Source organism: Hordeum vulgare, chromosome 3H (genome assembly GCF_904849725.1).
Source record: "Hordeum vulgare subsp. vulgare chromosome 3H, MorexV3_pseudomolecules_assembly, whole genome shotgun sequence".
NCBI lineage: Eukaryota > Viridiplantae > Streptophyta > Magnoliopsida > Poales > Poaceae > Hordeum > Hordeum vulgare.
In genome coordinates, this window is record NC_058520.1 from 420,034,567 (window position 1) to 420,051,405 (window position 16,839).

The 16,839-nt window shown below is 44.6% G+C and overlaps 2 protein-coding genes across 2 annotated transcripts; both read right to left on the reverse strand.

The window, feature by feature from the left end:
- Window positions 1-1,677: 1,677 nt before the first annotated feature.
- On the reverse strand, window positions 1,678-3,224 carry LOC123444060 (ras-related protein RABA1f-like). The gene is made up of 2 exons (XM_045120666.1): window positions 2,650-3,224; window positions 1,678-2,249 (listed from the first exon to the last, which is right to left on the reverse strand). Exons 1-2 carry the CDS (start codon window positions 2,871-2,873, stop codon window positions 1,817-1,819), a joined length of 657 nt encoding a protein of 218 aa, XP_044976601.1. The 5' UTR covers window positions 2,874-3,224; the 3' UTR covers window positions 1,678-1,816.
- A 563-nt stretch (window positions 3,225-3,787) lies between these two features.
- On the reverse strand, window positions 3,788-13,426 carry LOC123444061 (probable E3 ubiquitin-protein ligase ZFP1). The gene is given in 8 exon segments (XM_045120667.1): window positions 3,788-3,980; window positions 3,982-4,005; window positions 4,247-4,330; window positions 8,044-8,208; window positions 8,290-8,391; window positions 8,768-9,120; window positions 9,427-10,322; window positions 13,166-13,426. Coding segments are annotated over 7 exon segments (1,590 nt in total). The 5' UTR covers window positions 10,241-10,322; window positions 13,166-13,426; the 3' UTR covers window positions 3,788-3,932.
- Window positions 13,427-16,839: the final 3,413 nt, after the last annotated feature.

Sequence of the window (16,839 nt, forward strand, 5' to 3'; positions counted from 1 at the left end):
TCCTCCTCACAGATCTCATGGCCGGTGGCGGCGAGTTCCGCGGGCAGGTCAGCAGCGCGGAGGGAGAGCGCGGCGACGGACTCACCGACAAGGGCCGGATGAGGGCCAGGGCCTCGTTGGCGGGGCTCCAGATCTTGCCGATGGAGCCTGAGCAATAGGAGCTTGAGCAACCTCTGTGTGGCCGGCGCAGGTTGGCCGTCGTCGGGCGTTGGGCCCGACGGCATCTAGGGCGACCACGGTGCGGATGGACGACGGAGGAAGATGGAGGGGGGAGGGGGTTGATTAGCAATAGTTTGAAAGCTAGAAGGTTTCTTTTTTGCAAAACTAAAAAAGAACTAAGGCATGGACAATTTTTCCGGACGGATGGAGTACTATTTATTGTTGTTCTATATTAAAACACATAGGGCCACTCGAGACAATGGTGAGAAAGGGTGCTCCGGCGGCGGTCGTTCGGAGCAACGACTTGGCGAGGTGCTCATGATGAAAGGATGGTCTTGGCGGTAGTCGGGGCGATGGCTGAACTAGATGCTCTTGACAGAAGGGCGACATGAAACGTGCAGAGATATGCATCTACATGGTGGTGCGGGGCAGAGCATGGCTAGGAGTGCCGAAGAGATGCAAGGATGATCCTAGCAGCGATTGGGGTGACGAATTGACGAGTTGCTCATGACGGAAGGGGTTGTGCCGAGGTGCTCGTGATGGAAGGGGTGTCATGTGCAAATGGGTGTCTAGGGGGTGACGATGAGGCGGTTCGAGACACTGAAGACATGATGACGACATGGTCGCGGTGTGGTGGTAGCTGGAGTTAGGTGTTGTTTTGGGGTGGGAATAGAGATGACAGTTTTGTTTTTGTCCTACAGTTGAGTGAGTATGACTACTTGACCCTGTCATTCTCTCGTAAATCTTACTAACTTCATCAAAATCGATACTGTGATGCTAGATTTCATTGGTGAACCTAATTTTTCATCAGTCCACACTTTTTAATCGAAACCCTATACAGTCCATTGCACCATCTAACATTTTATGTCAAATTTGTAAGTATAAGACACCATTTGTCCCAACACAACCATGACATACATGTTTTGAATTATATTAAATTTTTGATATGTTTAAGTTTATCGTCCCGTGGCAATGCATGGGCATTCAAGTAGTAGAGTTGTAGAAGAGAGAATAGAATAGAATGCCTTTCAGAGAGACAGAGGAAAAAGGTTTAAGCAAGAGAAAATCCAACGGTTTGATATATTGTACTAGTATAGTTATTGTTTCTTTTTTTTTAATTTCACTAATGGTACTTGCACCAACTGAAGGCCAACAAGGAATAGAAGAAGCTGTTTCACTCATAACACATTTCGCGAAGAGGTGCTCCCGTAACAGTTTTAGCAGGCGACGTTGGTTGACGTTGCATTTTGTTCGCTGGAAAAGATGCTACTGCATTTTGCAATACCCTTCTCTCACCCGTCGTCGTGTGCTGGTAGGGTTAGCATCAACGCATAATCGTGGTTCTTTTTTTTACCAGACTGAATCGTCTTGACCTAAAATTGTCACAGCCTGACGCGTTTTTTTTGGACCTCAACCGCACCAAACAGACCAACGAATGAAATGGAACACAGATGCGGACCGCGGCTGCAACTTTGCAACAGCACAGCACGACGTCTTCTCCCAGTATAACACGCTGTATGGAGTATCATCATATCAATCAAGCATGTCGTGTCAACCACCCCCAGAGCGTTTTGACCAAAATAATCATCACGGTCTGCGACATGCCCTTCATGTCCTAGCACGCACACACGGCATCACCACACCAACCGAGTTTTGACTAAGCCGAGCAGCAGCCGCCCGAGTTCACCGGGGTGACGTCGTCCTTGGCGCCGACGTCGATGGTCTTGCCCCTGGGCGGCGCGGCGGGGTCGTCGCCGATGTCGAGCGCCTTCTTGCTGACGACGCGGTAGATCTCGCCCAGCACCTCGGTGAAGGCGTCCTCCACGTTGGTGGCCTCCAGCGCGGACGTCTCCATGGAGAAGGTGCGGTGGCGCTCCGCGAAGGCCCTGGCCTCCTCCGGCGAGACGGCCCTGAGGTGGCGCAGGTCCGCCTTGTTCCCGACCAGCATCACCACGATGTTGGCGTCCGTGTGGTCGCGCAGCTCCGTCAGCCACCGCTCCGCGTTCTCGAACGTGATGTGGCGCGTCACGTCGTACACCACGAGCGCGCCCACGGCGCCCCGGTAGTAGGCGCTGGTGATGGCCCGGTACCTAGATAGAGAGAGAGAGAGAGAGCCGCATGCAGGTGCAAGCGCGACGCACGTACGTAAAGTGATCAATCAACTTGGTACTGGTGTTAAATGTGGAAATGCTGTTACAAGCAACCAAAAAGAGGCACATTGCATAGCTAAAGATACTTGCGAATGACATGTACAGTTCAGAATGAGTTCATGCTATTGAAATCACAAGCATGGCGAGGGGAAACAAGCCGTCGCAAGTCCTTGAGTTAGTCGATTACTGCTGTACGATCGATCAAGGTAAACTAAACTGAATCGACGACGAGGCGAGCGGCGGAAGAAAGAAAGAGCAAGAGGTGGACAGGCGGAGCAATACCGCATACAGGTGGCGGGCATAACAAAAGAAGAAAGAGCGAGAGGCGGGCATGTGGTACCTTTCTTGGCCGGCGGTGTCCCAGATCTGCGCCTTGACGAGCTTGCCGTCGACGCGGACGGTCTTGGTGGCGAACTCGACGCCGATGGTGGACCTGGTGTCGAGGCTGAACTCGTCCCTGGCGAAGCGCGACAGCAGGTTGGACTTGCCCACGCCGCTGTCCCCGATCAGCACCACCTTGAACAGGTAGTCGTACTCCTCCTCCGCGCGATACGCCACCGCCATCCCCCCTCCTGCTTCTGCGTCGCCGCTGCTCGATCGACCGACGGTTTCCTACGATTTGATCTTGATTTGATCTCGCCCCCCTTCCCGCGCGCCTCCCCTCTCCTCTTCTTGAGCTAAATAGAGCCGCGATAGATACAAAGGCAACGCGGTGCGGTGCGGTGCGATGCGATGAGGCGCGGCGCGTCTCTCTTCTTTCCAGTTGGTTTCGCTTTGGGGAAAAGTATCTCAGGGGGGCTGGGGTGGGAAGGGAAGAAGAGGTCGCGGCGGATGGTGTTGGTTTCGTGGGAGGTGGAGAAGGCCAAGCGAGAGATGACGACGACCATCGATCGACCCGTTGTCCCGGTCCTGGCTTCGTCTCCGTGACCGACCGGGCATGCATCTCTGTACATACATGTGTCAACGACTCCCTCATCTCGCAAAACGATACGTGGAAAATTGAATTTGCGAATATAAGCATGTGCCAGCCTTGACCTGGCTTAGTGTGGTAGCATTCCATTTGCTTCTCCTTTCATTTTCGTGTGCTCGTTTGGCAGTTGCCGCGACTTGCTAGCTGGGATCCTTCCCAGCAAGATTCTCTCCATCAAGTACGACGCATTATTAGCTAGCTAAATAATAAACATTAGGCCAAGAGTTCTAGGGCAAAACTATCTTTTACTTGCACGGTAAAACCACTGAGAAAAAAAAACATGTCTCTGTAAAAAATGAAACAGTGGCAGAATATACACATGTATAATGCACTAAAATTAAGACTAATACTATTACAGATTACAAATAGCAGCGAATCTAAATCCCGGGCTTCTGTTTTTCATCCCAAGTTTGTCTCTCGTGTTTCGACCAAGAACAAACTCATCTATCATTAAGTACACAACATTGTCTTACAAAAACATAAATACCCAAAGCACTAATAGCAAGCATTCAACTGCTGAAAAACTCTTTACTCGGCTCTCTTATCAGCTCTCTTAAATACAGTAAGATTTAGTAATGTACACAGGGAACACACATTTCTGTTTGTTTTAAAGTAACCAACATATATACAGTGTAGTTTCTAGAGATGACACTCTAAGAGTTACTTTCCGATCCACCATATGATACACTGTATGTATGGACAACTGAGTAATAATTTATAAACATTCTACATTTGAATAGAACGATCAACGTTATGTCTGTACAGTTTTTGGAAGCTGAGTTACTCCCCTCACTCACAGGTGAACAACAAATACAGGTAGCAGAATAGTCTACCGCTTCTTATGTACAAAATTGAGCTCAATGTTTGTCGGAAGCAAATAACTGATAAAGATTAATCCTGTTTGTTATCCACTTCTTCTACCCGCAGACAAAGCTGTCGTCTTGCAGACGGGGCATAGGTTCTTTACCGTCAGCCACTGTTTTACGCACTCCGCGTGGTATCTGTGACCACAATCCAGGACTCCAATGCAGTCCTCAGGATGGTACTCCTCCTGCAACATACATAGAGCACACTTCTTTAGAACTACAAGTTGGAATAGATCGGATGCGGTGAGTGTGAAACCAGATTCTCCTGTCATGAACCATCCTGCAAAGTATACATGTTCACACATATCTTCAGGCAGTTGATTCAAGTTGGACAGTATCCAGATTCAAGTTGGGCAGTATCAGTGGCTCCATGTTTCTAAAAGAAGGCTCTCCTATCTTATATCTAATTGATAAATTCCTAATTTATATTTAAATGATACAATTCTAACTTAAGATAAAAGGGTTTATATCACTTGATTGGAACCATGAGCCTAGCACATGGGTGACCGACCCCCATGATATCGCCTTTCTAAATCCAATCGATATTTATAAAGAAGCATGGGTGGCCATATACCAAGCACTGCTATTCTTTAGTAACTTCGTTCTACATGATCATCACCATGCATCGTGTTAGGAAAGCAACTTATCTCTATTGAAGGCCCAGGGGGCATATATATATAACACAAGATTTGAGGTGCAAGGAAAGTAAACATAGACTAATAGGACTCCTAGACCAATACTAATACTTCCTAACAACCCCCCACAAATGCAAAGCGTATGCAATAGCATTGCATTCAATAGCATTGCATTTGAAGAAGCATAATACTAAAAAAAATGATAATCCAAATCCACGTCTTGAGAGTGTCATCGTATCATGAAGAGTCTTCAAAACCCGTCAAGTTAAGCCAAAGGGGATAACAAAGAAATGGCACATCAGAGGAAGACACCGCATCACTTGAAGATACAACACAAGTGTCAAGAAAAGATGGATTGTCAAAAGAAGATGGCACATCAAGAGAGTAAAGCATTGCGTAGAAAATCATAGTCCACGACAACCGACGGTGAAAGAAGCTCGGTGGTTAAGGCACGATGGACGTAGATTGACAATGCGGAAGGAGTACAGAAAATCCTATAGAAAACAACAAGTAGGCCGCGAAAGTTGTATAGAAAAGATCAAGACGGGGGAAAGGCTGACGGACAAAGGTATGGTGGACTCGCATGGCATGAGAAACACACAATATTAACGGATTTGGTAGACGCAACGGAAAACAAAGAAAACTAGGAAACACACACTAGGCTAGAGATGATGGCAGCGGAAGAGAAAAACATAATACCATTACGGCGAAGGCCAAAACCAAGCTCCTGGCTATGAAGAGGGTTGTCTCCCTGAGCTAGACGAGTCAACGGCAAGACCGGCAGAACCTGGTGAAGAAGAAACTGAAGCTGCAAGCAGATGCTTAAGTCACACAATATCCTCCTCAGTCAGAGACACTGCTGAAGGAGTCAAGGTAGAAGTGCAAGTCTCTGAGCGTGCCTGGCGTAGATGTCATTTCTTCAAGTAGCAATTAGGCTTGGGGTGACCATCCGTGTTGCAGTAACCATAGTGAGTACGAGAGCGATCCTTGGAGTGGCGGGCTAGAGCGAAAAGTCGGTGCAGAAACGACGTAGCAGGAGCCTGAGCAGCGAGAACAGATGGAACCTCAAGTATACCAGCACCACGAAGGCGAGTCTCTTCAGCTCGAATCTCAGAAAGCGCCTCCATAAGAGTAATACGGCCACGAGCAAACAACTGAGCGCGTCGTGGCTCAAATTATGGACGAAGTCGAAACAAGACCTCATAGACGCGATGAAACTCCAAGTCGGTCCGCACAGCCTGGCAACACTTGCAAGTACGACAACCAGCAGTGCAAAGAGAGTCAAGCTGACGCCAAATGGCAAAACTCTGGGCGTAGAAATCGTCGATAATGGAGTCACCTTGCTGAAGAGCATGAGCCTGGCGAACCACAGATAGACATAAGGCATCACCAGATCTCAGAGGCAAACTGAGGCAAAACACTGGAAGTGAGAACAGCCGCAGCACAAGCATCATCATCAGACCACTGAGTGTAAGCAGAGAGAGCATCACGGTAAAAGTGAAGAGACTCCTCATAGATGAAAACCTGTTGCTCATAAGCACGAGCTGCAGACTCATTGGCAAGCTTAGCTGCATTCTTAGCAGTCTAAGGTGCATCCGCATCAAAAGATGATGACGTAGGCGGAGTAGGAGCCACACGAGAAACCGGGCACGGCGGACAGGAAACCTCCCAGATAGAACACCCCAGAGACGAATGTCACGCATATGAATGCGAAAGAAGCCAACAAACTCACTGTAGTTTGTACCATCAAAAGTCACCTGACAATGGGGAACAAGGACATAGCCTCACGACATTGGACCTGTTTTTTTTATCGGACATAGCCTGACGACATTGGACACAGTCGAACAGTTGCTGTCAACCGGATCCAGAAGCCCAACGAAAACCAGCCAAGGAATAACCAGCCAAAACGGAGACAGAAGCTGTTCACGAGAACGTGCAGGCAGCAGCCGCGTGGGTCAATCCACTCCAAAACGCGGGCTGCTGCAACTCCAGAACGCACGCACAGGCAGGCAGGCAGGCATGCGAGCAAACAGATCTGGCAGGCGGACTCACGCACGGGAATCTGCTGGGAGGGCAGGCAGACACGCGGTCAACGCAGACGGATCGGGCGGCGGGCTTGACGAACGTGGTGGTGGGGTGGGAGGGCAGCAGCGAGCCGACCAGAGGAGAGGGTCGGTCGTGCAGGATAACAACATCGGCCAAGAGAAAACGGCGGCGGCGTGGAATTGGATCAGCACGAGTTGCGCAACAAAAAAAATAACCTAAGGCTCTAATACCATGTTAGGAAAGCAACTTATCTCTATTGAAGGCCCAAGGGCATATATATATAACACAAGACTTGAGGTGCAAGGAAAGTAAACATAGACTAATAGGACTCCTAGACCAATACTACTACTCCCTCTGTTCCTAAATATAAGTCTTTTTAGAGGTTCCACTAGTGGACTACATACGGATGTATATAGACATATTTTAGTGTGTAGATTCATTCATTTTGTTCCGTATGTAGACCCTTAATGAAATCTCTTAAAAGACTTATACTTCCTAACACATCGGTCCATCTATTAATACTAATTTCACACTCAATTTACCAAGGAGTAATCCTAAAGAAATAAGTTCTCTTATGGACAGAAAGCCAAATGAAGTGGGTACACTATACTGTCAAATGAGAGACAGAGTAACCTTATTCTAGATGATCATCACCATGCATAAGTGCATTTGCTAATGCTAATTTCCAACTAAATTTACTTAGTAATCCTGTAGAAATAAGTTCTCATATGGACAGAAAACTCAAAAAGGCAAAGGGAAGTGTGTACACTGTACTGTCAAAATAAGCACACACACATTTCTCAACATCGACACTGAGACTAGCGCACAGAGAGTCAGAGATTTTCTCAACATCAACACAAGACTACTGCACAGAGATTATTTTGACTCCAACTTGCCAGAGCAAATCAGGCGGATAGTATGGTGTACACGAGGCGGTCCTATAAGACTGCACTAACCACTGCTCTCTGTAGTATAAGTAGATGCATTATTAATCATAGCATAAGCTATGGTCATTATTTTAGATCCGTAAGTATTAAGTTTAGACCGTGTAGAAGGCTAAGTTCACGTGATCAAGTTCATTAAACATTCAATGGATATGATGGTTTAACATGGATTTGATGGCTGGTTGACAATTCATTAGTTTGTTACAGGCTTACAGCTGAAATTTAAAATTTTACATGACTAAGACAACAAACACTATAGTGAAAGGGAAGCACCTGGCATATTATGCAAGCCTCACTCTCTGTGGAAGATTCAGATGACTGATTAGACATGCAGGTTGCTCCTGGCGCATATAAGCTAGTCTTCAACTTATCTACGATGTGGCTTTTTGCCAGACCTGTATTGACGTCTCCAATGTGCTCTTCTAATGCTAGAAGCTCCTGTGATAAAGACAAAAGAACAAATCAGAAAAAACATACCGTGTGAGGTGAAGTCACAAAGGCTGAATGAGCTTTCCATACCTCATAGGTCATGCTGTCTATATCTAGACGCATATCTCTATGCTCATCTACTACATTTGACCCCTCATACAACCCCGAAAAATCCATTATTGCACCACGCTGCTGCAGGGCCAAAGTATAGTTATATTTCCAGAACAAGATAATTGCAAGTCTGGTCACTTTCAGTTCTACATGAACATCCTTTGAAGGACATCAGCCATTTAGAAATCAGTAAAAAAATCGAGTTTACAAGATGCAAAATTCCATAAGTTAGCACATAAAATACATTAAGGTATGAATGCACTAAAGCACAAGTCCAAGACATGCAAGACTCCTGACTCCTATGAGAGTTCCCAAGATTCCACAAAAAGGAAAAGAACACACCAGATGTGCCACATAAGGCAAATAGTGATCCTAATAGTTATCGAGTTATTTGGTGTTTGAATACCAGAAATTGTAAAAAGAAACAAAGTGAAAATAAAGTTTAGTGCAGACTAACCAGAGGTGGCAAAATTCTTATGTTCCTATGATTAACTGGATTCACCAGGAACGGATGCTGTGGAGGCCCAAAAGACCGCTCAGAATTAGAGAAGAGACCTGGAGTTCTTGGACCCAAGTGGAACCGGTTACCAGAATGATTTACCCCAGTATGTAAGACACCATTATTGTGGCCTTGTTGGTAAGGGACTTGCACTTGTGTATGATCCAGCGGATTATGAGCTTGCATGCTATGCACAGCATGTTGATGAAAATAAGGTAAATGCCCTTGAGAAATGGTTGAAGGGCCATTCTGATATTCGTGAAAGCCTCCATTCACTATTTCTGTGACCCCTGAATGTGCAAATCTGCCTGCTGGAAGCAAGAGGTACCAATTATTTCCCCTGAACAAGCAAATCTGACTGCTGAAAGATAAATGCTACCAATTGTACTTTGTTTCTGTCACAATTTCATTTTGTAGGTGGGACCATTTTTCTGCTAAGTTTCTGACATTCTTAAACATGTAAAGCTAAACTATTAGTTTAGCCATCAATGCACATTGCCAACAACTAAAAGATGCATTGAACAATGATTCTTATCCTTATAAAATACAACTCTTTCCCGAATCTGTTTTCATTATCAGTGGGAAACTCAGATCTGTTCTATTAGTTGCTTACGTACCTGGAACACTAGATATTGCATTGATGTATGTCCACTGTGGTACTCCTTCCGCAATACCAGTTGCAGCCTGGGAAACCCAAGTAGTGCTGGCAGGTTGAAAGCACTGACTAGCATGACTTGATTGAAATGTATAGTTACCATGCTGTGCTGATTCTGGGTGAGCAGCCATCGAGTTGAACCCATTTGTTCCAGTAATGGAAGACCCCTCCACAGATGGCCAAGTGCTGTGATTATGATATTCTGATGGGTTGAATGGTGTAACATTAGGAAAAACATTTGACTCAAAAGAAGGATCCCATGGCCTATGTGTAGGATTCTGAGATGTATGAGAGGATGAGCCTGAGCTTGCAAATCCATTAACATGACAACTTCCTGCTGTGGCATTTTTCCTTTTAATGAATCCTCTAGCAGTTTCACTGACATTTTCATTTCTGGTACTTCCATCGATACTTCCCAAGACAACTTGGTTTAAAGGCAATCCAAAGCTCTGAGCATGAGAGACATATCTGTTCATAGATGTTGACATGCAAGGGTTGTACATACTTGATGGGAAGACAAAACCTGAATCAACACCTAAATTTGGCGGAGAATTATGAACAGGCTGATGTGGATGATTCATGCTCATATTGTAGTAACCCTGTGTATCAGAAAGACCAGCATTCGTAGCATTCCCTACAACTCTGACAGTATATTGGCCGCCTTGGTCCGACAAATCATTCCCATTGTGAATTAAACTTTCAGAATGAACATGAGGATGCCCTCGCTCAGATTCAAGATCAATGACTTGGGGAGCGCATACCATTCGATATGCCATAACGCCAATTATTATTTGCCTTAGCTTCGATAAAGAACCACTGCAAGCTAAGTCAACAACTATGCTTTATCGTCACCTCTACCTGAAACCAAATTAGAAACCAACAACTGTTAGAATGAAGTGAATAGCTCTATAATGCACACTTAAAATGTGGCATATATCAAATGTGCGAAGCTTCGCAGTTTACAAAGTAAAAGACATCCACATTTGTATGCTTGTGTGGTAACATAAAGGTAATGTTACAGACAAACTAAGAGGATTGGGGCGAATGATTGGTAATGTTGCAAAAAACTTGAAGTTAAGACAAACTAGCCAAGATAATAGATTCCGAGATTGCATCCCTAAAGTTTTAGGCTTATATATATCAAAAGCACAAGATTAAGTCAACACATGGTGTGATTCACCACCACCACAACAAGTCATGGTTCTGGCACATGGATAGCTAACTTCCACACGCCCCTGTCCATGGCTAAATCTTTGGTGATAGTCAACACAAGGTTTGATTCACGAAAGTTCACCTATTAAGTTATCCAACTTCTCTGATGTAGGAAATATGTGTTTTAAGTAGGATTTCAATGTGAAGACATTATAAACTTGCAAGTCAAATCATCATTTATTGCTTGCAGGAACCCATTCCAGTGAGCTGTATAGATTATATCCTACTAAGTAATCAAGCGTGGCATAATGCATATGAATGCATATCGCAATTATTCATAGTTGTTTAATTTGTCAGCTCATTTTTTTATCTGCCCTTTCATAAAGTATTTTTTCCAGTCAGTGCACATAATTCTGGCTGAAAACAATAGATTATTAATGCTAAAACAATTGAATTCTGTTAGTCAATCCATTAGGTCGGTAAAATCATTTTCAACTGAAGAGAAATATTAAATGCCAAATAAACCGATTAAATTTACTGCCTTTGCTCCGTCGCAATGAAAACAAAGTAATGTTTTTAACAAGGGTGAACAATTGATAGGGACTAATGTACCATGAGAGGATGATCTGTAGTAGCAAAGAGCATGCAAGGAAAGACTTTGGTGGGGGTTATAACCTTCTAATATCTACTAGTTCTGCTTGTGCTTCTCTACATTACAGTATATGCTTATAAAACTGTCAGCAGGTTGTCAATAAAATTAGTAGGGACAGGCATCAATTTTATACTTGAGAACTTCTATTTTAATGACAATATGCAAATTGTATGCTTAATCTTTGCCCTACAGGCAGTGGTGAGCTCGGGCAAAAATAAACAAGGCCTTAGAACTAAGAAAATTGAACTGCATAAGTGTCTATTTCCAACTTCAAGCAATTGCAACGCCAGTGATGGAGCTTGGGCACTAAGGAAATTGAATTGCACAAGTGCCTATTTCCCACTTCAAGCAATTACAAGGCCAAAACTCAATTCAGAGGCTTAAAAAATTCAAGGTCGTGCATGACCCATGTCCGCCCTCACTAGACACTGCCGCTGCTTACAGGTCTAGAAAGGATAGTTTCTTTTGCAATTAGGAGTACATTTGACATGTTCACTCATGCTCCTGCTGATTGAAGCAGATTGCAATTACCAAAGAGATTTAACAAAACAAAATCCCCAAAGAAAAAACTTGTGTTCATAATTTATTTTAACGAAGAGAAATCGTGTCAGTTGATGGTTTACTTCAAAAGGAAGGTTGCTGAATGGCGTATAAGGTGAAACAAGGCAGGACGTGCAGTCAGAAGATGGTCATCACTTTAAACAAGGGTGTTACTTATTTCAATCATTTAGTTACTAATACAAATAATCAAACTGAAGACTTCTTCAATTTTACACTTCCGTCGATTGTAAGTTTGTCACTAATGAAAATACACAGAACATAGTATGGAGACTTTTACCAAAATGGAAAATTATGACAAAGGGATGGGTGTAGTCTTACTTTCAGTGTCCATATAACATAAGTTCTCCCATCTCAGCATAAGGGCCAACGATATTTCTAATACATGAATAGGGAAGATGAAGTTTGAACATTCATAAAAAGAATGTGAAAAGTGTGCACGTGTCTCTTACATCCAATGATAATAGAAGCATAAGCTTTCACATCTCAGTCAAGGAATTCCATAGAAGCATAAGCTTTCACATCTAGGATCACATTGTTACCTTTTTTTTTGGATTTGTGGACTGTCCTACCTAATGCTATATCATCAGCACTACCAGAGCAGACCACAAATCCAAAAAAAGGGCAACAATGCGATCCTATTATCCCATAGGTATACAAAATCGATCCCCCAATCCACTTATGATTTAGTCATGGCAATGAAAACAACTTCCACACTGACCAAAAAAAGTAACCGGAATTCCAAACACCCAACCAAACAACTACCAACCTCGCCAAAAGTTTGCAGGTGCAACATCCCAAACTCCATTAATGACTCAACCACACAAAAGAACACTGATAAATATTCCTGTTTATCAACATAATCATGAGTCCCTCATTTCTCAGCAAAATTCTCTGCATTAAGAAGTGCATCATAGTTTCACCTAAAAATAACAGATGCCCCTTTAGCATCCCGACGCCCACCAACCACCCACTTCCCCCAAACCAAACACACGAGCAGATAAAGCACAAATATTAGGCAAATCCAATATTTTCTAAAGTGTAGCCACTAACCATAGACGAAAAAATCATCCACAATAGCTAGCAAAATTTGACCAAATGGATATGCGCTCTTAAACTCTCACGGTCGCGCCATCACCGTGCTACTACTAACAAAAAAATACGAGCTGTGGCGTACGGGGCACTCAAATTGCACACGCCCCCGAATCCAATTCCTTCTCCCAGCTCCCACCTACGCCACCGCAGCCATCCAGATGCCTTAGCGCCCACCTAAGGTAATCCTGCCCGAATAAACGGGTGAAAACCCGTCGGGTAATGCGGGGATTTCGCAGATCGTCACCTCGTGGAGCACGCGATCCGATCGGCGAAGCGGGGGAGGTGAGCCGGCCGGCGGAATCTGGTGTCGGTCGCCTCGCCTCAGGAATCGCGCGCACGGAGGAGAGGAGCGATCGCCCACCGCGGTGGGACGAGCGGGGGCGATCGTCGGGAGGGGGCGGAAGGGGATCGGGCGGAGGAACTGAAACGGGGAGAGAGGGGAGGGTATTTATAAGCAGGAGAAGCTTTTTTTAGAGAGAGAAGAGGAGGAGGTCAGAAGGATGAGAGAGATGGGGAAGAGGGAGAGGAGGAGGAGGAGGCTCTCGTTTCTATCATTTTTTGGGCACAAGGGATATATGATTTGTGCTTTTTTGTCCTTTCTCGCTTCTTGTTTAGGTATTTTTGTTTTATAAGAAAGAAAAATAAAGTGAAGTGTGATTCTCATTTATTTATCTTACATGAAATGTCTATACAAGAGCAACTAGTAAAAAGGATTGGGTCCAGTTCTTTTTGAAGAATCTCGGGATTCCCTCAGAATCTAACCCCTTTCCAGCTTCTTTCAGAATCTTTGACCCTCATTTATGTTACAATTCTAGCTAATTAGATCCTATCTAGATAGGACTGTAAAACAATGAGGCTCATAGATTCTAGGAGAAACTGAGGAGGGGTCGTGTTCTAGGAGAGTCTCCAGATTCTGACCAAAAAACTGGACATGGATTGATTGTTGTGAGGTATAATTTCATAGGAATAAATGATTGCACACAATTTATCATTGTCTTTGGTGTTTTATCAAAAAAAACTCTGACAACGGGAGGCGAGTTTGAGGCCAAGTAATGATGCAAGGGGATGTAAAGCTATGGATGGTGCATGAAGGGGATATGAAGAGATTGTCAATGAGGAGGTGGTCAACTCATTAGCGACCACAAATACAGTTGAGTTACATTTAAACTAGGGATGAGTTAAGTCGTCTCCAATATAATGGATATGACGGGGTTTTGTGGCTTATCGGGTGAGGACAAGATAGAGGTTTGACATGAATTGGACCGAAGGCGTAAAATGAAATGATGATGCTTGAAGTACACTACATATGTCAAATAAAGGTGGTATTTTTTATGTGAACACTCTATTACTTTTGCATCCAGTCGTGTGACTATTAAAATCAGTCAGAAAAAATGGACGATTGTTGTACTGACATCAAAAAATCTTTTTTATAATAGAAATACTAACTTCTGTTGGGGAAATAGATTTTTAAGTTTCCTACATGCCACTTTGTCGCAAGAGTGTTAGTACCAACTGTATACAAAATCATTAGTATTGATTGGTTGTCTGCTTAGTCTGCAGTTTGGTAAATAGTTACATACCTACTAATTGTGGTAGGAATTTAGGTAGCATAGCTCACAATGGACATATTATTAAACCTTTAGGGTTTGCTTCAAAGGAGTCCATCCTATGCACTTGCATGGTGTCGAGGTACGACAATCTATAGGACCGGCAAGGCCTCTTTGCGGTTCAACTATTGGAATCGACGTGCACAAAGAGCATAACCAGCTTATCAGCACACTCAGGATTTAGACAAGTTTGGATCACCCTGAGGTGTAACACCCTATGTCGTATGTTTTGGTGAATTATGAGTGTTTCCCTAGTTTTAAAGAGCGTAACTTACCGGCAAGGTGCTCGGGAAATGCAACTACGTGTGCAAATGGGCAGGGATTCGACCCTTGTAAAGGTAGTCGTTGGTCTCCTTTATAGACTAAGGAGTCACCACAATAGCTAAAATGGCAATTACACAAGGGTAAATAGTGGTGTCAACAGTAATCAGACCGCTAACGCAAGTTACAATGCTAAATACCTAACCCTAACGGATTAGGACACATGCATTAAATGCGTCGTAGGTGTCATGTTGGTGTCGTCTCACTATAAGGATGGCCTCTCCTTTTGTGTCGTCCGTCTAGCTACCTCTTATTGTTTTGCCATGTCATTAGGACGGGTGTCATTAAAGTTGGGTTAATCCTCTGGAGCTGCCACGTGACCCAACAGGCTCTACCTAACTGCAGGCCCGCTCGACACCTCATCGACAAGTGACAACCAGCCCAATAAGGTGGAGTGGTGGCTTGGTAATGGGAACATGTCCGCACGGAGCTTGTCGGGCCTTCACCATTCGATAAGTAGCTCAGAGCTTGTCGGGCCTTTAGTTGTCGGCAAGCCGCTTGGAGCTTGTTGGCATCCTGAATGAAGTAGTCTTCTGGCAAGGCTTTGTTGGCGAACGTTGGAAAACAAAAAATTTCCTACGCACACGAAGACCTATCATGGTGATGTTCATCTACGAGAGGGAGATCGGATCCACATACCCTTGTAGATCGATAAGCGGGAAGCGTTAAGAAACGCGGTTGATGTAGTGGTACAGCTTCGTGATTGAAATCACCGTCGTCCCACGATCCGTCCCATGATCTAGCACCGAACGGATGGCACCTCCGCGTTCAGCACACGTACAGCTCAATGATGATCTCCGCCTTCTTGATCCAGCAAGAGAGACGGGGAAGTACATGAGTTCTCCGGCAGCGTGACGGCGCGCCGGTGATGGTGATCATCTGTAGCGACCCGACTCAACGAGTCAAGCCTGTGGTGTTTCTGTACCATCCCAAGATCATGCTGGTACACACACAGTACATAATGTATGTATTCAAGAATGCAATCACACAGCTTTATTAATCGAAATCTCATAAAGAGTACTTTATTACAATAAAGGATTACAATAAAGTGGTTGAAGGCCAACTCATGAGATTATCTAACGAAGACTAAGCGGAAGCATCAGGTAGACGAGTACATCCGACTCCAAGGGCATGTCGTTGAGCGTAGAACGTAGCCTCACTCCTGGTCGGAAAAGTACTCTGCAACATGATACGTTGCAGCCGTGTAGGTCAGCATATTGAATATGCCGGCAAATCATCAAAGAGAGGGGGTAAAACAATAATGAACTATCTCTACATGCATATTTGGCCGGTGGAGCTAAGTTTTGCATAAAGCCAGTTTTATCCTACAACAAGAGGGGTTGAAAGCAAAATATTACTACAATGTTTGTTGTTAACGAGATGGTTCCGCCAACCAGTTCTCGTACCCGAATAGTTGTTAACACCCACATCATTATTAAGTTGTGTCGAGAGTTCAGGGGAAATTCAATGCCTTCGGCTCAAGTTGTCCATGACCGTGGACACGGCTAATCGATTAGGTTGGGTACTCTGCAGAGTTTTGCACACGTTCCCCACAAGATTTGATCGCCTCCGGGTTTGTCCTTGCACTTCAGGGTGTTTGAAGACCGGATGATCAAAACATGGTCTTTCAACGGGTCCCTCTGAATCCCTGTCGGTGCCCATCCATTCCTACCCTTCGTCTACATCTGCTAGCACCGCCTGTCCAGAGTCGCCGCGTTGTCCAACCAAGCCAGAGCCCATAATGACTTGTGGCTGTGCAGGTAAGCCTTGAGTCTTGAAAATATCCGTCCGTCTCTTTGAGCCTGGGTGAAGCTTTCCGCAGGATGACATGGCCTCTCCAGCATCCCGGGCATCCACTGGGTTTTCCAGGGAGCCGATCAACCGTCCTTCACCCAGTGTTGCATTGCGTCCGAGGTCTTGAAAATCTTGTCTTAACCGGTCTTGATTATTATATCAACCTCGCATCACTCGTGGAATACACTCAACCGAT